This window comes from Nycticebus coucang, chromosome 6 (genome assembly GCF_027406575.1).
Source record: "Nycticebus coucang isolate mNycCou1 chromosome 6, mNycCou1.pri, whole genome shotgun sequence".
Taxonomy (NCBI): Eukaryota; Metazoa; Chordata; class Mammalia; order Primates; family Lorisidae; genus Nycticebus; species Nycticebus coucang.
Genome location: NC_069785.1, coordinates 67,385,094 through 67,404,733, shown reverse-complemented (window position 1 = coordinate 67,404,733; position 19,640 = coordinate 67,385,094). Strand labels below are relative to the sequence as shown.

The window sequence follows — 19,640 nt, the reverse complement described above, 5'->3', positions numbered from 1 at the left end:
CACATGCAGAGACCCAGAGAAGATGAGGCATTGACCCAGGTAGCACACCATGTCAAAAGTAGAGCAGGTCTTCCAGCTCCAATCTTGGGGTCCTCCTACTGGCTTGGGCTGCCTGACTTTGCCCCCTGCCCCAGAATCCCCAACCTGCTTGAAAGCCAAGCCAGTCCTTACCTCGTTCTCAAAGACCAGCAGCTGGGCCTGGCAGAGCTGCAGATATCGGTCTTTCCAGAAACCCAGGAGGCCCCCGCTGCTCTTCTTGATCCAGCCAGCCTTGTCTGCCATCCGTGCTCCTCGAGGCTTCTCACCCCCATCCTTTACACCCTGTAAGACAGCACCAGGACATGCCACATGGTCCACAGGCCACACAAAGGATGCCTCCCTGTGCTGAGTACCTAAAGAAATCATCCTATGTGAACTTCCCCACAACCCCCAAGCCAGATACTCCTAACCAGATATCAAAAATAGTGACAGTAATAATGGCAGCAGCCACCTGATAGAGGCCACTGCATTACATTTTACATGCATAGTCTCACTGAACTTACAATGACCCTCTGAGGTGGGAGCACCATTATCTATCTGTCACAGCAAACTGAAGCTCAGAATAGAGAGATGACTAGCTGGACTCTCACGTCTAGACGACAGAGCCAAAATTCAAAGTGGGTCTCTCTGACCTCACATTTTTCCCGCTCCACCATTCTGCCTCCACGTATTCATTCAATCAATCAACAAAGTTGTACTGAGTGCTTACATGAGGAAAGAATAAACATAATAAAAGTAGCACAGTCTCTGCCCTCATAGAGCTCACAGTGGGGGGAAGGAGGAGCTGAACAAATAAATGCCCAGACAGAAGCTGTTAGCCCGTGTGAAATGCTACCCAGAGAACAAACAGGGGGCAGGGAGGGGACAGCTGGTTCAGGTTGGGGTGGCCCAGGAAGGCCTCCCAGAAAAGGGCTCAGAAGGACAGAGGGTCAGGCAGGTGGAATGGCAATCTGCCTCTCTACCCCGGCACTTCTAGAAAAGGACACTCGGCAGCTCCTGCTTCCCTCCCTAAAGCAGGAGGCTCCTCTGCCCTCCTCACCACCCTAAGCCAGGACTTTAGGGCAGCTACCACATCTGAGGAGAGTTCCAAGGACTCAACCACAGGCTAGTACAGGAGTGTAAATTCAAGTCCTTCTCCCAGACATGAGTAGCCACCCTAGACCCTGAGTGCCAGCCACTGTTACCTTGCACCCTGTAGATTGCCTGCTTAGGTGGCTGCATGCCAGGTACATGCCCAGTAGATGGGGTTGGGATTAGATTCACTTTTGGGTCCCCAGCACCCAGCTCTGTTCTTTTACACATAATGGGTACTCAAGAAATACCTATGAAATGGATAGGACATGATAGCTCACACCTGTAAACCCAGCCCTTTGGAAGGCCAAGGGGATGAATGAGAGCAGGAGCCAGACTCTACTAAAAAAATAGAAAAATTAAGCCAGGCGCGGTAGCTGACACCTGTAACCCAGCACTCTGGGAGGCTGAGGTGGGTGGATCCCCTGAGCTCATGAGTTCGAGACCAGCCTGAGATACAGTAAGACTCTGCCTCTAAAAATAGCTGGGCATTGTGTTGGATGCCTATGGTTGCAGCTACTTGTGAGACTGAGGCAAGACAATCACTTGAGCCCAGGAGTCTGAGGTTGCTGTGAGCTATGATGCCATAGCTTTCTACTGGGTGTGACAAAGTGAGACTCTGTCCCCCAACCTGAAAAAAAAATTAGCCAGGTATTGTGGCATTTGCCTGTAGTCCTAGTTACTTGGGAGGCTGAGGCTAGAGGATGCTTGAGCTGAAAAGTTTGAGGTTTGTTATGAGCTATGACACCAAGTCACTCTAGCCTGGGGCAAGAGAGTGAGACTCTGTCTCAAAAAAAAAAAAAAATCTGGCTTGGCGCTTGTAGCTCAAGCAGCTAAGGCGCCAGCCACACATACCTTAACTGGCAGGTTCAAAATCAGCCCAGGCCCGCCAAACAACAATGATGGCTGCAACCAAAAAAATAGCCGGGCGTTATAGCGGGTACCTATAGTCCCAGCTACTTGGGAGGCGGAGGCAGGAGAATTGCTTGAGCCCAGGAGTTGGAGGTTGCTGTGAGCTGTAACGCCATGGCACTCTACTCAGGGCGACAGCTTGAGGCTGTCTCAAAAAAAAAAAAAAAATCTGGAGCAGCGCCTGTGGCTCAGGGAGAAGGGTGCCAGCCCCATATACCGAGGGTGGCGGGTTCAAACCTGGCCCCAGCCAAACTCCAACAAAAAATAGCTGGGTATTGTGGCGGGTGTCTGTAGTCCCAGCTACTCTGGGGGCTGAGGCAAGAGAATTGCCTAAGCCCAAGAGGTGGAGGTTGCTGTGAGCTGTGACACCATAGCACCCTACCGAGGGCGACAAAATGAGACTCTTGTCTCTCTAAAAAAAAAAAAAAAAAACAAAACTATGAAATGAAAATAAAAATATACCCAATTTGCTAACCACTTTGTTACACTGGCTGGTACCCAGAGTGGTGAGTGTGAAGGGGAGGGAGGAAGAGAGGCAGTCAAGAGTGTGATAGAATCTAGAGGCTGCTGGAAGGAAATTAGCACTGACTAATTTTGACTATGTTATAATTTACATAAAACTTTAAAAAATGGGCCCTAGTTAAAAGAGGCATGCCTCTCCCCAGGGATACCCTGCAGCCACAGCTGCCTTTAGAAGGACAAGCCTAGGCAGATACAAGTGTGGTGAGCTGTCAGGAGTCAGGCAGGGCCCAGTTTCTCTGCTCTTTGTCACAGCAGGGGAGTGCCAGCCTGGTTCTCTCTGTAGCCCCTGCCCTTCTCTGAACTGTGGTTGGGAGCCCCAGTCCTGTAAACTGAGGCAAAGCACTTCATCTCTCTAAGTCTCCGTTTCTTCATCCGTGAAATGGAGATATTAACAGCAGAAGTTGATAAGTAGTTAACTTCAGTAGTTAAGGAGTATAACTACCCGAGGCCAGGGATTTTGGTTTATTTACTACTATATTCTCAATGCCTACCAGGGGTCCTCAAACTTTTTAAACAGGGGGCCAGTTCACTGTCCCTCAGACCGTGGGAGGGCCAGACTATAGTTTAAAAAAAAAACTATGAACAAATTCCTATGCACACCTCACATATCTTATTTTGAAGTAAAAAAACAAAACGGGAACAAATACAATCACACTGCCTCATGTGGCCTATGGGCCACAGTTTGGGGACCTCCGGATGCCTGCACATAGTAACTGCTCAATAAATGTCTGTTGCTGAATAAATATAAAGCACATAAAGTATCTCCTAGGATATGCTAACCTCAGTAAATGGTAGCTGTCATTACTGCTACTATTTTTGTCACTGCCATCCCCTTAGGCTCTCAGGGACCCTCTCCCTGGGCCTGGCTCTCAATTCAGGATAAGGCCTTTCTTTTTTTTTTTTTTTTTTATAGAGACAGAGTCTCACTTTATAGCCCTCGGTAGAGTGCCGTGGCATCACATAGCTCACAGCAACCTCCAACTCCTGGGCTTCAGCGATTCTCTTGCCTCAGCCTCCCGAGTAGCTGGGATTACAGGCGCCCACCACAACGCCCGGCTATTTTTTGGTTGCAGTTAAGCCGGGGCGGGGTTTGAACCCGCCACCCTCGGTATATGGGGCCGGTGCCTTACCAACTGAGCCACAGGCGCCACCCAGGATAAGGCCTTTCTGAACCACAGGTGCTAGCCTCAGACCTCCAGGAGCTCCAGGAATATGTCCCCCCCGACCCAAGGTCTATCCCTAACTTGTAGATGGCAAGAAAAATGGGGAAGTGGGATGGTCCCAAATGTTCTTCCCGAATACGGGAATAAGGAAGTAAGAGGTAAGCCAGTGATACGCCACCCTGCCCAGGGGAAGAGGGACTTCAGAGCCCTTTGACAAGAACAGAGAGAAGCTCTTTCATCCTATCATGCACCCAACTCCCACTCCCTACATCACTACTGAGGCCCTGTGTTCCAGCCCATGAGCTACGTGACCCCAGTGGCCTAATCCCTTTAGTAACCCTTGCAGGTTGTCACAGGCCCAGAGCTGAAAGGGAAGAACTGGTACAATGAATGGGAAATCCCACCCTGAATTTCACACACTCATACCCTCCTACCAGCAACTATAATACTATTGGCCACCTCCCAGACCCTCCACACTGATGGGAAGACTCTTTGCCTCTCTTTTTTTTTTTTTTTTGGAGAGACAGAGTCTCACTTTACCACCCTCAGTAGAGTGCCATGACGTCACACGGCTCACATCAACCTCCAGCTTTTGGGCTTACGCGATTCTCTTGTCTCAGCCTCCCGAGCAGCTGGGACTAAAACAAGGCAGTGAGGGCCGTGGAGGGTGAAGCTGCTGTCTCATCTCCCTACTCTTAGCTCCAAGCTTGCCTCCTGCTTTTCAGGGGGCCTACCCACCACCCCATGAGATCTCACACTCCTTTCAAAACTCCCTCCACTTGGGACCTCCCCTGAAAACTTCCTACCAGCTGGAAGCTCCAAGGGGCAAGGCTGGAAACTATGCCTAGATCACTGCCACCTCTGGGCCAGGTGTGGCACATCAGGGCCCAGAGAGTACCAGGACTGGATTAGCTAGGGAAGCAAGTCCAGGGCCTTGAAGGATGGGTGGGACCCAGGCAGGACTGGGCGGGACAGCATTTTGGGATGGAAGAAGGAACAGCCAAGATGCAGATGGTGTGAACCAAAGACTAGCCACAGCAACAGCCACCCAGGGGAGGCCTGGCCAGAGGCCAGGATCCTACTTGCCTCCAGCCTCCACTCAGCCCCCTTTCCTGCCCCTCACATCCCTCCTTCCAGGGGGCCTGGCTATGCCCCAGTAAGTTTTAATAAGGGGCCCCTCCCCTTGGCAGGGCTCACAGGGGAGGTTTTGTCCTGCTCAGTCCAGTTTCTCGGCCTTCTCTCCTTATTAACTAGCTGACCACTGTTCTTCCTGTTTTACCCTCTTCCCTCCCATCCACCCTCACCCAGGCCCTTTCCAGCCAGCTGTGAGTAGCTCCTGTGGCACCCATGAGCCTAACATAGGAGGGCATCTGGGTCCTCATTTAAACAAACAAAAAAAGCTAGATCACCTTGACCTTATGTACAGAAGGGGACAAATGGAAAGCCATAATACAATATGACAGAGAGACAGAGACCAGCAGAATAAACTTTGTTGGCACCTCACACCATGAGCAGCTTTTGCCCTTTAACTAAATGCCGTGGTGCTCTGACCAAACTCTACTAAGAATCCACCATGTCGTGGGCGGGGCCTGTGGCTCAGTGAGCAGGGCGCCGGCCCCATGTGCCGAGGGTAGCGGGCTCAAACCCAGCCCCGGCCAAACTGCGCCAAAAAATAGCCGGGCAGGGCAGCGCCTGTGGCTCAAGGAATAGGGTGCCGGTCCTATATGCCGGAGGTGGTGGGTTCAAACCCAGCCCCGGCCAAAAAAAAAAAAAAAAATAGCCGGGCATTGTGGCGGGCACTTGTAGTCCCAGCTGCTTGGGAGGCTGAGGCAAGAGAATCGCGTAAGCCCAAGAGTTAGAGGTTGCTGTGAGCCGTGTGACGCCACGGCACTCTACCCGAGGGTGGTACAGTGAGACTCTGTCTCTACAAAAAAAAAAAAGAATCCACCATGTCGGCTCAGCACCTGTAGCTCAAGCAGCTAAGGCGCCAGCCACATATACCAGAGCTGGCAGGTTCGAATCCAGCCTGGGCCTGCCAAACAACAATAACAACTACAACCAAAAAATAGCCAGGCGTTGCAGCAGAAGCCTATAATCCCAGCTACTTGGGAGGCTGAGGCAAGAGAATCCCTTAAGCCCAGGAGTTGGAGGTTGCTGTGAGTGCTGTGCTGGCTTCACAGCACTCTACCCAGGGCAACAGCTTGAGCCTCTGTCTCAAAAAAAAAAAAAAAGAATCCATCATGTCAGAGCCCTGTGATGGGACATTTAGAAAGAGGACACACAGGCTCTGCCCTGGGGGAACTTCAAGTCTGATGGGGGCAACACAGACCCTACACAAGGAAGTCCCCAGTCAGGGGACATCTGCTTGACACAGCACTTGCCCTATGGGATCCGCCAGCTCTCTGGTGAGGTAAGGGCTTGGGGTTAGTTTGGGAGACACTTGCAGAAGGCAGGGTTTAGGTAGGGCTCTGAGGTGGGGAAGGCAAGGCAAACAATAGTGTATCAAAGACCCTATACTCTCAACTTCTTTTACTGCAAAAAGGGAAAGTATAGCCCAGAAGGGCAAGAGCTTAGCCCAACATCACAAACCAGTACTGGGAAGGACATTGCCCTGTCTCTAGATGGGTAAAGGTGAGTGGGCAGTTCAGACCCAAAAAAGGCTGAGCCAGAGAAAGACCTAATAGGGGAAGGGGGCAGAGCCCTAGAGCAGAAATGGAAAAGCCTAAGTCCAAGATTCCCAGCCTTACCCCAATAGCAGCAACACTCGCCATGTATATCTGCCCTTTTCAAAGCTCTTGCATGTGCATCACCATATATCTGGAACACCTACCCCTCTCATTTTACAGATGGAGAAACTGAGGCCCAGAGAACACAGTGGGCAGGTACCCAAACCAGCACTTCTTCACCAAGCTTCAGCCTGACAGGGTCTACCAGTGCACTGCACAGGGGAGGTCACTGAGGCTGAGGAGTCTTGGTCCAGAGCTAATGGGACATAGGGAAGAAGCTCAAAGCCACCAGGAGGGCTGAAAGCAGCTAGGTGAAAAGGAGGTGATGAACATGGGATCATAGGGGCTAGGCGCCTGTAGCTCAAGCAGCTAAGGCGCCAGTCACATAGGAGCTGGCAGGTTCTAATCCAGCCTGGGTCTGCCAAACAACAATGACAACTACAGCCAAAAAATAGCCAGGCGTTGTGGTGCCCGTAGTCCCAGCTACTTGGGAGGCTGAGGCAAGAGAAATGCTTAAGCCCAAGAGTTTGAGGTTGCTGTGAGCTGTGATGCCATGGCACTCTACCCAGGGTGACAGCTCGAGACTCTGTCACAAAAAGAAAGAAAAGAAGATGGGGTCGTAGGGCAGAGCAGGTGATTCTGATCTCAGAGGTGTTTTAGAGAAACAAAGATGGGCATTGAAGCCCAGTGAAATAGGGGAAGCTACTGGGAAAAGGAGGAGGAAAACAGATTTAGGGATGCCAAAGGGGAGATAGGAGGTGAGGAGCCCCTGGTTGTGTGGGTGAGGCTTGCAGGGACTGGGGTAATATTAGAGATTCAGGACCAAGGGGAGCACAGAGCTGGGCCAGAGATCCCCAGAGAACTTCCCTTAATTGGGGGCCAGAGCAGATCAGGAGATGGAGTAATCCTGACCCACATCCTCTGGGAGAGGAGGTGGAGCCCTGGCCAGAGAGCCCCGCCCTCACATTAGGGACCTGGGGCAGACACCAGAGTCCCACCCTGACAGCAAGAAAGAAACCATGGTAAATCACAGTGGCCTGATTTTGCCCCCTACCTCCACCCACTGTGAAAGAGGGGCCACAATCATACAGTCAGGCCCAGGGGAGGAGGCCAGGCCCTGTATTTCACAGAAGAGGAAATGAAGGCTGAGAGGGGAAGTGACTTATCTACCATCCCACAGAAATGTGGGGCCTGGCCTGGAGGGCACCCTGACAGACAGCCTAGCTGCTCCTAACAAACAGTAGCCTGGGGAAGGGAAGTAGGGAGTGTACACTGATGGGGACACAGGCAATCTGGTCCACTCAGGGCTCCCCAGCTGGCCAGGGTTGCCTTGAGAGAAAGCTTTCTTTCCTCCCCACCCGTCCAAGCAAAGACCCCTTTCCCTTGGGCTGGGAGGGGCAGAAGGTGGTTTTTTCAGGGGATAAGAAACAAATTCACCTACCTCTAGACCCCGGAGACCCCTCTTTCTAACTTATTCATTACACAGGCATACAGTAAGTACTTGCTGTGTGCTAGACCTTTGGAAGATGGGGCTGCTGGGCAAACTCAGAGTTTGCAAGCAAACGGCAAGGATCAGACAGACTGACCCCACCCCAGACCAAGATTGTCCTAAGAGGGTATAGAAGGAAGCTTAAGGGGCACTGCTGGTCCCTCAGTTCCTTCTGGGAGTTAGCCCTCCTATGGATGTGGGGAAGGCAGGGGCCTGCCTTCTGCCCACCTGCCAGATTAGAGCATACTCAAATGTGGAGCAGGGGAGAGGGTGGAGGAAGGAAATTCACAGGGACTTACACAGGGGAGAAAAAAGCGACTTCTCCAGTCCTCCAGCCTCCCAGGCATGGTCACAACCGCAGATTCCTAGAGTCAGGGAACGCCTCCTAACACACACGTCTGCACCCTCAGACCTGGCCTGCGCGAGCAGTCAGCGGTAACCAGCGTTTGAGCACAGTAGCCCAGGCCAGTCTCAGCATAAAACTCAAGGGAGCCTCAGTCTCCCGGTCAGTCCAATGGGAACAACAACAAACGTGAAGCTCCACAACCAATGAGCAAAGCCAAAGAGATAATGAAGGAAGACGCGGTCTTCGAAGTGTCCGATGAGGATTCCTACCCTCATGTGCCTAGGCTCTGTCTAGGGTGCAGGGGCGAGGGTCGTGAGATTAGCAGGAGTGGGGCCAGCATGAACAAGGGCCTGAGCTCAGGACCCTAAGCCCCATGAGGGGCTCGAAAACCCCGTCCCAGCACCCTCGCCGGGCCCTGCCCTCACCTCCTCCTCCATGGCGAGTCCTCTGCGGTCTCGCTGCTGTGCCGCTCACTCCCGGCGCCTTGCGGGCTCGGCCTCCTCCATCTACTCCCCGCCGGGCGGCGGCTCTCTGCGATCTGTCCCGCCCGCCTCCGGGGGCCCAAGAAACTTCGGGGGGCGGGGCCGGGGGCGGGGAGAGGCTTCCGGGACCCGGGGGCGGGGCCGGGGAGGGAACTACCAGGGCCGGGAGGCTCCGGCCAGGGGCGGGAAGTGGGCGGGGCGGAGCCCGGGTCGGGGACGGTCGAGGGGCCGCGGCCGGGCGGGGACCGAGTAGGGGCGGGGTGGGGCGGGGTTGGGCGTAGGTTTGGGGACTGGACGTAGGAGCCCCGGTGGAGGTGGCGGGAGGAAGAGGGCGGGACAGGGCGGAGAAAAGTTTCCTGGACTGGTACAGGGAGACCGACTTGTGACAGGGGTGTAGGCTGAGGGAGAGGCGGAGGGGGCTTCCGGCCGGAGACTGAGGCGGGGGGCAGGCGGGGCCCTAAGGCGGGGCCGGGGTGGGGCCGACATAGAGCGCTGGAGGCGCTGGCGGCTGGCGCGTTTGAGGTCTCCGGGCTGAGAGCCGGCTGAGGTTGCGAGACCGAAACGAGCTGCCGTGGGTGGCCAGAGATGGGGCTCAAAGAGGCGCCTTCTCTTTATTCCCCGACGCCAGGGCAGTGGCGATGGCCTGGTCTTCTCCCTGGAACCTCTGGACCCAGCCGGACCTGGAGCTTGGGTCTCTATACGGAGGGTAGAGTAACGGGCTGTCCTGGATCTGGGAGTCTAATGACTCTAGGGCCCTTTGTGCTTAGGAAGAGGAGTCTGCCCCTAGCTCTCAGGGCTCTCCAGACGCAGTGTTCTGCCCTCCTTGGGCATCGTCCAACCCCTGTCTGGTTCCCACATCCAAGGGTTAATGTTCCCTCCCATCTGTGGTGATCTTGCAGCCCTGACGATCTTGCTGAAGAGTGCAGAGACCCACAGGGAATGATGGTTTTAGTTATATGGTGCCCCCTCATTTTACACTGAAGGAACTGAGGCCCAGAGACAGAATGTGACTGGCAACATCTCAACCTCAAGCACTCCCACCTCCCTTCCTTCCCCTCAGCTCTCCTGGTGGACTCTGTCCCTTGCCATGGAAGGGAAAATTAAGTGCATGTGGGATCGACGGTGACCTCCTTTGGCTCGGGCTGCCATAGCAGCAGCTGTGCCAGTGACCAAGCTCCCCTTTCACTGCCTTCTGCCAGCCCTCAGGATCCCAGGCTACTTCCAGCACTGCAAATGTGGACAATGGAAGGTTGGCGCTCCAGGGCCAAGGGAGAAGGAGATGCAGGCACAGTATTCCCTCAGACCTAGGCCTGGGTTCCTTTATCTAAACCAGCGGTTCTCAACCTGTGGGTTGTGACCCACAGGAACTGTATTAAAGAGCTGCGGCATTAGGAAGGTTGAGAACCACAGATAAAGGAATAAAGAAAATCAAGCCCAAGGATCTGAGAAAGTCACAGTGTCTGTGGCAACTTCTTTCAGCTACCACGTAATTTTATTCCTTTAATCCTTCAAGCTCTCAACAACCCAGAGCTGTGCAGCATTGAACCCCATTCCCAAGACTCAGAAGATCCTGTGTCTGGAAATTTAGGTTCCATGTGCAGCAGATCAGAGACCCTCAGGAAATTCATCTGGTTACACAGAAGCAGCCCTTGAAGAGGAAAGGGCAGTAAGATGAGGCTGGTTTTGATATCAAGCCAGTTCTGCCATTTGGGGGAGTAAGCCACTGATAAACACTCTGGTCTCACTTTTCCCATACAATGACCCTTTCTGGTTTTGACTCCATACTATAGGCCTCCATACCACATATTCAACACAAATATTTTGTTTGCCTTGATTGTCTGTCAGGCCCTATACTAATCATTGGGAGATAAGGGCAGGGCTAGAGGCCCTATCCTCTTTGGGGGGAGAAAGGTATGAAAACAGATGAGAAGGGCCAAGCCTGGTGCCTCACACTTGTAATCCCAGTACTTGGGAGGCTGAGGTGGGTGGATTGCCTGAGCTCATAGGTTCGAGAGCAGCCTGAGCAAAATGAGACCTCATCTCTAAAAATAGCCAGGCATTGTGGCATCTACTGTAGTCCCATCTACTTGGGAGGCTGAGGCAAGAGAATCACCTAAGCCCAAGAGTTTCAGGTTGCTGTGAGCTAGGTCGCTACAGCACTCCACCAAGGGTGACAAAGTGAGTGAGACTCTGTCTCAAAAAAAAAAAAAAAAAAGGAAAACAGATGAGAATGTCATGTGTTAAATGAAAGGTTAAATGCACAGAGGAAAGGCACCAAAACTAGGACAAAGGGGTAGAACAGGCATTCTAGGCAGAGGGAATAGTACAGACATGGAGGCATGAAACAGGATACTCTGTGTGTGTGTGTGTGTGTGTGTGTGTGTGTGTGTGTGTGTGTGTGTGTGTGTGTGTGTGTGTGTAAGCCAACCTGAAGAAGCAAACAGGATTCAGTGTAGAGGAGACCTTATAGGTTGTGTTGGGAAACTGCAAGCCACTGAAGGTTGTGGGGTGTAGAAGTAATGGAGTGCATTTTGCATGCATATCATATAATATCTAGCAAAATTTATCAAGTGCTCCGTGCTCCCTACCAAATGATCACTTTGGGCAGCATTGTGTGAGCAGGCCACACAAGACCTGGGCAGTGCCTGGGAGACCTGATGAACCAGTAGGAGGGTAGACAAGTCCTCATAAGGGCTTTGATGAAGAAGTACACAGTATATGGTGAGAGTTGATTCCCAGAAGAGGGCCTGAGTTATGTTCTAGCAGGGTTGGTAGGATGGAATGTGGGAAGAGAGTTCAGGAAGAGGGACCACCTCACACAATGAGAACATCCTGACTTGTCAGGGGAACTGTAGACAGTTTTTGTGCAGTCATAGGTGAAGTGGATGGGGTAGAGAGGCAAGTTCTGTAAGATGCCACCAAGGAGGCAGCAGGAGCCAGAGCACCTAAGGGCCTTGAGTGTTGGCCTGAGAGATTTGAAATTCCTCCAGCAAGTAGCAGGGGAGTACCGAAGCTTTAAGCAGGGTGTGACACAATCTCATTTTCATCTTACAAGCTCATTTTCATGATTGCTGAGTGGAGGAAGGAGTGACTGGGAAGAAGGAGAGACCAATAGGTCCATTGAGTTGGAAATTATTCCAGAAATACAGGTTGGAGGTGATGGTGGTTAGGAAGAGGAGTCTGCCCCTAGCTCTCAGGCCAGTGACCTGAGGCCAGTGGTTATAATGATGGTGGGGACAGATTCAAGAGATAATAAAGAGATAGAGAGAAGGGGACTTAGAGAGGGTGGTTACATTAGTCATTGACTCATCCATTCCATAAATACCTGTTGAGAGTCTACCATGTATCAGGCAGTGTTCTAAACACAAGGGACAAAGCCATAAACATACAGGCATGATCCCCACCTCCATGAGGCTGGAAGAGAGGAAACATACTCAAGTAAACAAAGAACATGACAACTGAATGTGATACATTTCTATAAAGGAAATAAACAGGGTATAAGATAGTAAATGGGGGGAGCCCATTTTTAGAAACAGTGTGTTGGTGGGGAGAAGGCTCTCTGAAGAATGGATATTTCAGCTGAGACCTGAAAGATGAGAAAACAGCCACATAAAGAGGTGGGGAAGACGAGAGAGGGCATTTCATGAAGAGGAAAAAACCAAGTGTAAAAAACCTGGCACAAGGGCGGCACCTGTGGCTCAAAGGGGTAGGGCGCCGGCCTCATATGCCAGAAGTTCAAACCCAGCCCTGCAAAAAAAAAAACTGGCACAAGAAAAGGGTTTAGGTGTTAAGAAACAACAAGGAGATCAGTGTCACAGAAGCTTAGTGAGCAAGGGAGCATGACAGGCTTGAGGTTACAGTGGAAGAAAGGGAGAAATTGGCCTCAAGGTACGGTAAGGACTGTGGAGTGGTTTTGGGTTTTTTGTTGTTGCTGTTGTGTTGTTTTTATAGAAGCAGAGTCTTACTCTGTTGCCCCTGGCTGCAGTGCTGTGTTGGCCACAGCAACCTCAAACTCCTGCATTCAAGCAATCCTCCTGCCTCAGCCTCCTGAGTAGCTGGGACTACTGGCTCACACCATAAAGCCCAGTTATTTTTAGTAAAGATGGAGTCTCACTCTTGCTCAGGCTTGTCTTAAACTCCTCAGTTAAAGGTACCTGCTTTGGCCTCCCAGAGTGCTAGGATTACAAACCTGAACCACTACACCCAGCCAACTGTGGGCTTTTTGCTAAGAGAGTCACATATGGCTTTTTTTTTTTTTTTTTTTGGAGACAGAGTCTCCCAAGTAGCTGGGACTAAAGGTACATGCCACAATGCCCTGCTATTTTTAGAGACAGGGTCTAGCGCTTGCTGAGGCTGGTCTCCAACCGGTGAGCTCAGGCAATCCACCCACTTCGGCTTCCCAGAATGTGAGGATTACAGGCATGAGCCATGGCACCTGTAGGAAGAATTTTTAGCAAAGGAGATTAACAAGGAGCAGCCTTAGCTAGAAAGAAACCCAGACAGTGTGATGTTGTGGAAGTTAATAGAAGAGTTTTCAAGGAGGCATCCGTATAAGAGGTTCAATAAAATGAGTGTCTGCTGCCCAGTGTTTTCTTTTTCTTTTATTTTTTATTTTTTTTTTTTTTTCAGTTTTTGGCAGGGGCTGGGTTTGACTCCACCACCTCCGGCATATGGGGCCGGCGCCCTACCCCTTTGAGCCACAGGCGCCGCCCCACCCCCCTTTTTTCTTTTTTAGATAGTCGCACACTGGTGTCACAGCTCACAGCAACCTCCAATTGTTGACCTTAAGGAATTCTCCTGCCTCAGCCTCCGGAGTAGCTGGGACTACAGTCGCCTGCCGCAATGCCCGGCTATTTTTTCTTGAAGTTGCCACTGCTGTTTTAGCCGGCCAGGGCCAGGTTCAAACCCGCCACCCTCGGTATATGGGGCCGGCGCCCTACCCACTGAGCCACAGGCGCTGCCCTGTTGCCCGGGTGAAGCAGTGTGAGGTGAGATAGTGCTCTGAATGCTGGAAGACCAGGAAACAAAAAAAGCTTGGAGAGAGGCTGGGCGCAGTGGCTCACGCCTGTAATCCTAACACTTTGGGAGGCCGAGGTGGGTGGATTGCTTGAGCTCAGGAGATAGAGACCAGACTAAGCAAGACCCCATCTCTACTAAAAATGGAAAAAAACCTAGCTGGGCACTGTGGCGGGCACCTGTACGTAGTCTCAGCTATTTGGGAGACCGAGCCAAAGAGATTGAGGTTGCTGTAAACTATGATGACGCTACCCAACTCTACCCAGGGCGACAGAGTGAGACTCTGTCTCAGAAAAAAAAAAAAGACTTGGCTAGAAAGGATGACAAGACAGAGAGAGGGTGGGTGGGGGTTCCTTTGAGTATCACATGACATAATGCTGAAAATGCATTTTGTAAACCGCCTTGTGCTAATGTCATTGTAGTTGTTATTAATGAGCCAGAAACTGGACTGAGACCTCTCGGTGAGAGAAGGCAGATAGGCAGATAAGACGTGTGGAAGAACTTCCGAGTAGAAAATTTCATAATGAACACAAATCGATAGCAGAGTTGCAACTCACTCAGGATTGACCTCACGGCGGCACCACTGAGCACAGAACCTAGCAGATGCCGAGAACCACCCAAAACCGAAAAGGAGGATGTGGGTCCCTAGATGTATGGGCTCCCTCTAGCCCCGCCTGTCTTCTCTGCCAGCCAATCAGGACCCAGATGACAGGACGGCAGCGCAGGGGCGGGGAAGAGGGCTGAACCTAAAGTCTTCCACCGCGATGCAGGGTCTGGTTATGACTCCGTTAGTTTCTGTAGGAGCACTCAGTGTTGTTTACGTGAAAACCTGGGTGGGAATACAACCAGTTTGGAGAAAGATTTGGTAGTTTCATATAAAACTAAATATGCAATTGCTCTATGGCCTAGAATTTCTCACCTAAGTATTTATTCAAAAGAAATTAAAACAGGCAGCGCCTGTGGCTCAGTGAGTAGGGCGCCGGTCCCATATACCGAGTGTGGCAGGTTCGAACCCCGACCCGGCCAAACTGCAACGAAAAAATAGCAGGGCGTTGTGGCGGGCACCACAACGTTGTGCCCGCCACAACGTTGCGCCAGCTACTCGGGAGGCTGAGGCAAGAGAATTGCCTAAGCCCAAGAGCTGGAGGTTGCTGTGAGCTGTGATGCTACAGCACTCTACCAACGGCGACAAAGTGAGACTCTGTCTCAAAAAAAAGAAGTTAAAACATAAATCCATGGAAAGCCCAGATACCCATCAACAGAAAAATCGATGAAATGTAGTATATTCAACAATGGAGTACTAATTAGAAATATAAAGGAATCGGGCGGCGCCTGTGGCTCAGTGAGCAGGGCGCCGGCCCCATATACCAAGGGTGGCGGGTTCAAACCCAGCCCCCGCCAAACTGCAACAAAAAAAAATAGCTGGGCGTTGTGGCGGGCTCCTGTAGTCCCAGCTACTCGGGAGGCTGAGGCAGGAGAATCGCCTAAGTCCAGGTGTTGGAGGTTGCTGTGAGCTGTGTGACGCCACGGCACTCTACCGAGGGCAATAAAGTGAAACTCTGTCTCTACAAAAAAAAAAAAAAGAAAAAAAAATATAAAGGAATCAATTATTGATACACGCAGCAACATGGGTGAATCTCAAAATCATGCTGAATCTCAAAATCATGCTGAATGAAAGAAGCCTTATGCAAAAAAGAATAAGTACTGTGTAATTCCATTTATAAGAAGTTCTAGAACAAACTAATCTATGGTGTAAACAAAATCAGAACAGGGTGCTCTGAGGATGGAGAATTAAGATCCACAGGGATGGGGCAGAAAGGAGGTTTCTAGATGATGATAATGTTCTTAAAACTTTAGGCAGTAAGGGAGATTGTCCACTATGCTGTCACATGTAGAAGCTACTAGACACATATAGCATTGAGCACTGATTCTGAGCTTCATTTAATTTTAAGTGATTTAAATTTAAAATGAAATAACCTGGCTCGGCGCCTGTAGCTCAAGCGGCTAGGGTGCCAGCCACATACAACAGGGCTGGCAGGTTTGAATCCAGCCCGGGTCCACTAAACAACAATGACAACTACAACCAAAAAATAGCCAGGCGTTGTGGGGGGCACCTGTAGTCCCAACTACTCGAGAGGCTGAGGCAAGAGAATTGCTTAAGCCCAAGAGTGGGAGGTTGCTGTGAGCTGTGATGCCACAGCACTCTACCGAAGGCAACAAAATGAGACCCTGTCTCAAAAAAATATATGAAAATAAAAAAGAAATTTCCTACTCAGAACGTCTTCCACACGTCTTATCTGCCTACTCTCACTGAGAGGTCTCAGTCCAGTCTCTGGCTCATTAATAACAACTACAATGACATTAACACAGGGCGGTTTACAAAATACATTTTCAGCATTATGTCATGTGATACTTGAACATTTTCATAATAAAATGGGAGAACCACAGTTTGAGAGGAGGGAGGAATAGTGAATTACTATCTAATGGCTACAGAATTTCTTTTTCTTTTCTTTTTTTTTCCTTTTTGAGACAGAGTCTCACTATGTCGCCAGGGTAGAGTGCTGTTGCATCACAGCTCACAGCAATTTCAAACCTCGGGCTTAAGCAATTCTCTTGCCTCAGCCTCCCAAGTAGCCAGACCTACAGGCACCTGCCACAATGCCAGGCTATTGTTTGGTTGTAGTTGTCATTGTTGTTTGGCAATCTGGAGCTGGATTCGAACCTGCCAGCTCCAGTATATGTGGCGGCACCCTAGCCACCCTAGCCGTGAGCTACAGGCGCCCAGCCTGGGTACAGAATTTCTTTTGCCTTTTTTTTTTTTTTGAGACAGAGTCTCACTTTCTTGCCCTCAGTAGAGTGCTGTGGCATCATAGCTCACAGCAACCTCAAACTCTAGGGCTTAGCAATTCTCTCGCCTCAGTCTCCCAAGTAGCTGGGACTATAGGCACCAGACACAACACCTGGCTATTTTTCGAGATGAAGTCTTACTCTGGCTTAGGCTGGTCTCAAACTCGTGAGCTCAGGCAATCTACCCGCCTCAGCTTCCCAAAGTGCTAGGATTACAGGGGTGAGCCACTGCGCCCAGCCTGGGTACAGAATTTCTATGTGAAATGATGAAAAAGTTCTGAAAAAGATTGTGGTGATAGTTATACATATTGAGTTTTTTTTTTTTTTTTTGAGACAGAGTCTCACTTTGTCACCATTGAGCATCATAGCTCACAGCAACCTAAAACTCTTAGGCTGAAGTGATTTTCTTGCCTCAGCCTCTCAAGTAGCTGGGTCTACAGGTGCCCACCACAACACCCGGCTATTTTTTTTAGAGACATGGTCTCACTCTTGCTCAGGCTGGACTCAAACTCCTGAGCCTAATTGATCCACTCACCTCAGCCTCCCAGAGTGCTAGGATTACAGGCATGAGCCACTGCTCCTGGACAGACATTGAATTTTGAATGTACTTAATACCATGAATATAAAACAGTTTGTTATAGCTGGGCGTTGTGGCGGGCGCCTGTAGTCCCAGCTGCTCGGGAGGCTGAGGCAAGAGAATCGCGTAAGCCCAAGAGTTAGAGGTTGCTGTGAGCCATGTGACGCCACGGCACTCTACCCGAGGGCGGTACAGTGAGACTCTGTCTCTACAAAAAAAAAAAAAAAAAATCAATAAAACAGTTTGTTTTGTTTTTGTCACGTATACTTTGCCATAATTTTTTTTCTTTAAAATTTGAAAGCCAAAAGAAAGCAAAATGTTGGGAGAAAATCCATTTGGAAGTCCCAGTGCCTTCCCCAAAGCAGGCTGGGCTAATCACAGAGAAATGGGAGAGGAGTTGGCTATTTGTAAGTGTGCCAGGCCCATTTTCTTTTTTTCTTTCCTTTTTTTTTTTTTTTTTTGTTTTTGTTTTTGTAGAGACAGAGTCTCACTTTCTCGCCCTCAGTAGAGTGCCTTGGCATCACACAGCTCACAGCAACCTCCAACTCCTGGGCTTAGGCAATTCTCTTGCCTCAGCCTCCCGAGTAGCTGGGACTACAGGGCAATGACCTCTTTTAATAATGGCTTTAGTGTTCAAATGCCCATGTTCTAGAATTTTATTCATTTATTTAAGACAGGGTCTTGCTCTATTGCTGGGGTTAGAGTGCGGTGGCATCATCATAACTCACTACAACTCTCGAATTCCTGAACTGAAGTGATCCTCTTGTCTCAGTCTCCCAAATAGCTGGCACTACAGGCATGTACCATGGTGGCCAGCTAATTTTTTCTATTTTTTGTAGAGACAGGGTCTTACTATATTAATAGCCCAGGGTGGTCTCAAAGTCCTGGCATCAAGTGATCTTCCCACCTCAGCCTGCCAAAGTCCTGGGATTACAGGCATGAACCACCGGCTCAGTCTCCTAGAATTTTTAAATGTTACTTTACATTGACAGAAGGGACTTCTGAGTTCCTTGAAGAATTTTGAGATGGGGATGTTATCCTGGATTATCTGGATGGGGCCCAGGGTAATCAGAAGGGAAAAGTGAAGACAGAAGAGAAGCTGTGACAAAGGAAGAGAATTGAGAGAGAGTGTTGTGAAGACATTGCTTCTGGGTTTGATGGTGGAGGAAGGGGTCATGAGTGGAGCCAAGGAATTCATGAGGCCTCTAGAAACTGGAAAAGTCAAGGAATTAGATTCTGCCCTGGAGTCTAGGAGGAACACAGGTCTTGATTTTAGCACAGTGGACACGTTTCAGATTCCCAACCACCAGAATGGCAAGATAATAAATTTGTGTCATTTTCAGCCACTAAATTTGTGGTAATTTGTTATAGCAGCAGTATCGGTAAGAAATAAATAGGGTGGCACCTGTGGCTCAAGGAGTAGGGCGCTGGTCCCATATGCCAGAAGTGGTGGGTTCAAACCCAGCCCCGGCCAAAAACCACAAAAAAAAAAAAAATAAATAAATAAAATCACATAGCTATAAAGTGAATGAGCTGGGATTATGAACCCAAGTCTGTCAATTTTTAATGGCTGTGTTCTCTGTTCTTTTTCTTTGTTGCAATTTTGGCTGGGGCCAGGCTTGAACCTGCCACCTCAGGTATATGAGGCTGGCCCCCTACTCCTTGAGCCACAGGCACCACCCCTATGTTCTCTGTTCTTATCACCCTCTGTTGAAAATGGGGCTGGTGGGCGGTGCCTGTGGCTCAGTGGGTAGGGCATTGGGCCCCATATACCAAGGGTGGTGGGTTCAAACCCAGCCCTATATACTGAGGGTGGTGAGTTCAAACCCGGCCCCGGCCAAACTGCAACAAAAAAATAGCCGGGTGTTGTGGTAAGTGCCTGTAGTCCCAGCTACTGGGAGGCTGAGGCAAGAGAATCGCCTAAGCCTAGGAGTTGGAGGTTGCTGTGAGCTGTGTGATGCCATAGCACTCTACTGAGGGCGAGAAAGTGAGACTCTGTCTCTACAAAAACAAAAAACAAAAAAAAAAAAAAAAGGAAAGAAAAAAAAGAAAATGGGCCTGGCACACTTACAAATAGCCAACTCCTCTCCCATTTCATAGGTTTCAGACCAGCCTGAGCCAAAGCAAGACCTCATCTCCAAAATTAACTGGGTGTTGTTATGGGAGCCTGTACTCCCAGTTATTTGGGAGGCTGAGGCAAGGAATCACTTGAGCCCAAGAGTTTGAGGTTGCTGTGAGATGTGACACCACAGCACTCTACCGAGGGTGACAAGTGAGACTCTGTCTGGGGAAAAAAAAAAAAAAGAAAGAAAAGGAAAAAATGAGGTTACAGCTCTGTGCCCATAGCACAGTGGTTGGAGCACCAGCCACATACACCTAGGTTGGCAGGTTCGATCCTGACCCAGGCCAGCTAAACAACAATGACAACTGCAACAAAAATAGCCGGGCAT

General features: G+C 50.2%; 2 protein-coding genes across 4 annotated transcripts in view; one reads left to right on the top strand and one right to left on the bottom strand.

Moving 5' to 3' along the window:
• PLEKHO2 (pleckstrin homology domain containing O2) overlaps positions 1–8,839 on the bottom strand; it is a 29,114-nt gene extending 20,275 nt beyond the window's left edge. The window contains exons 1-2 of the mRNA XM_053593215.1: positions 8,694–8,839; positions 172–321 (exon numbers count right to left, since the gene is read on the bottom strand). Coding sequence (XP_053449190.1) covers positions 172–321; positions 8,694–8,705 — 162 coding nt within the window. The 5' untranslated portion in view covers positions 8,706–8,839. The remainder of the gene's footprint in view (positions 1–171; positions 322–8,693) is intronic.
• PIF1 (PIF1 5'-to-3' DNA helicase) overlaps positions 1–19,640 on the top strand; it is a 101,345-nt gene that overhangs the window by 69,219 nt on the left and 12,486 nt on the right. The window lies entirely within an intron of this gene.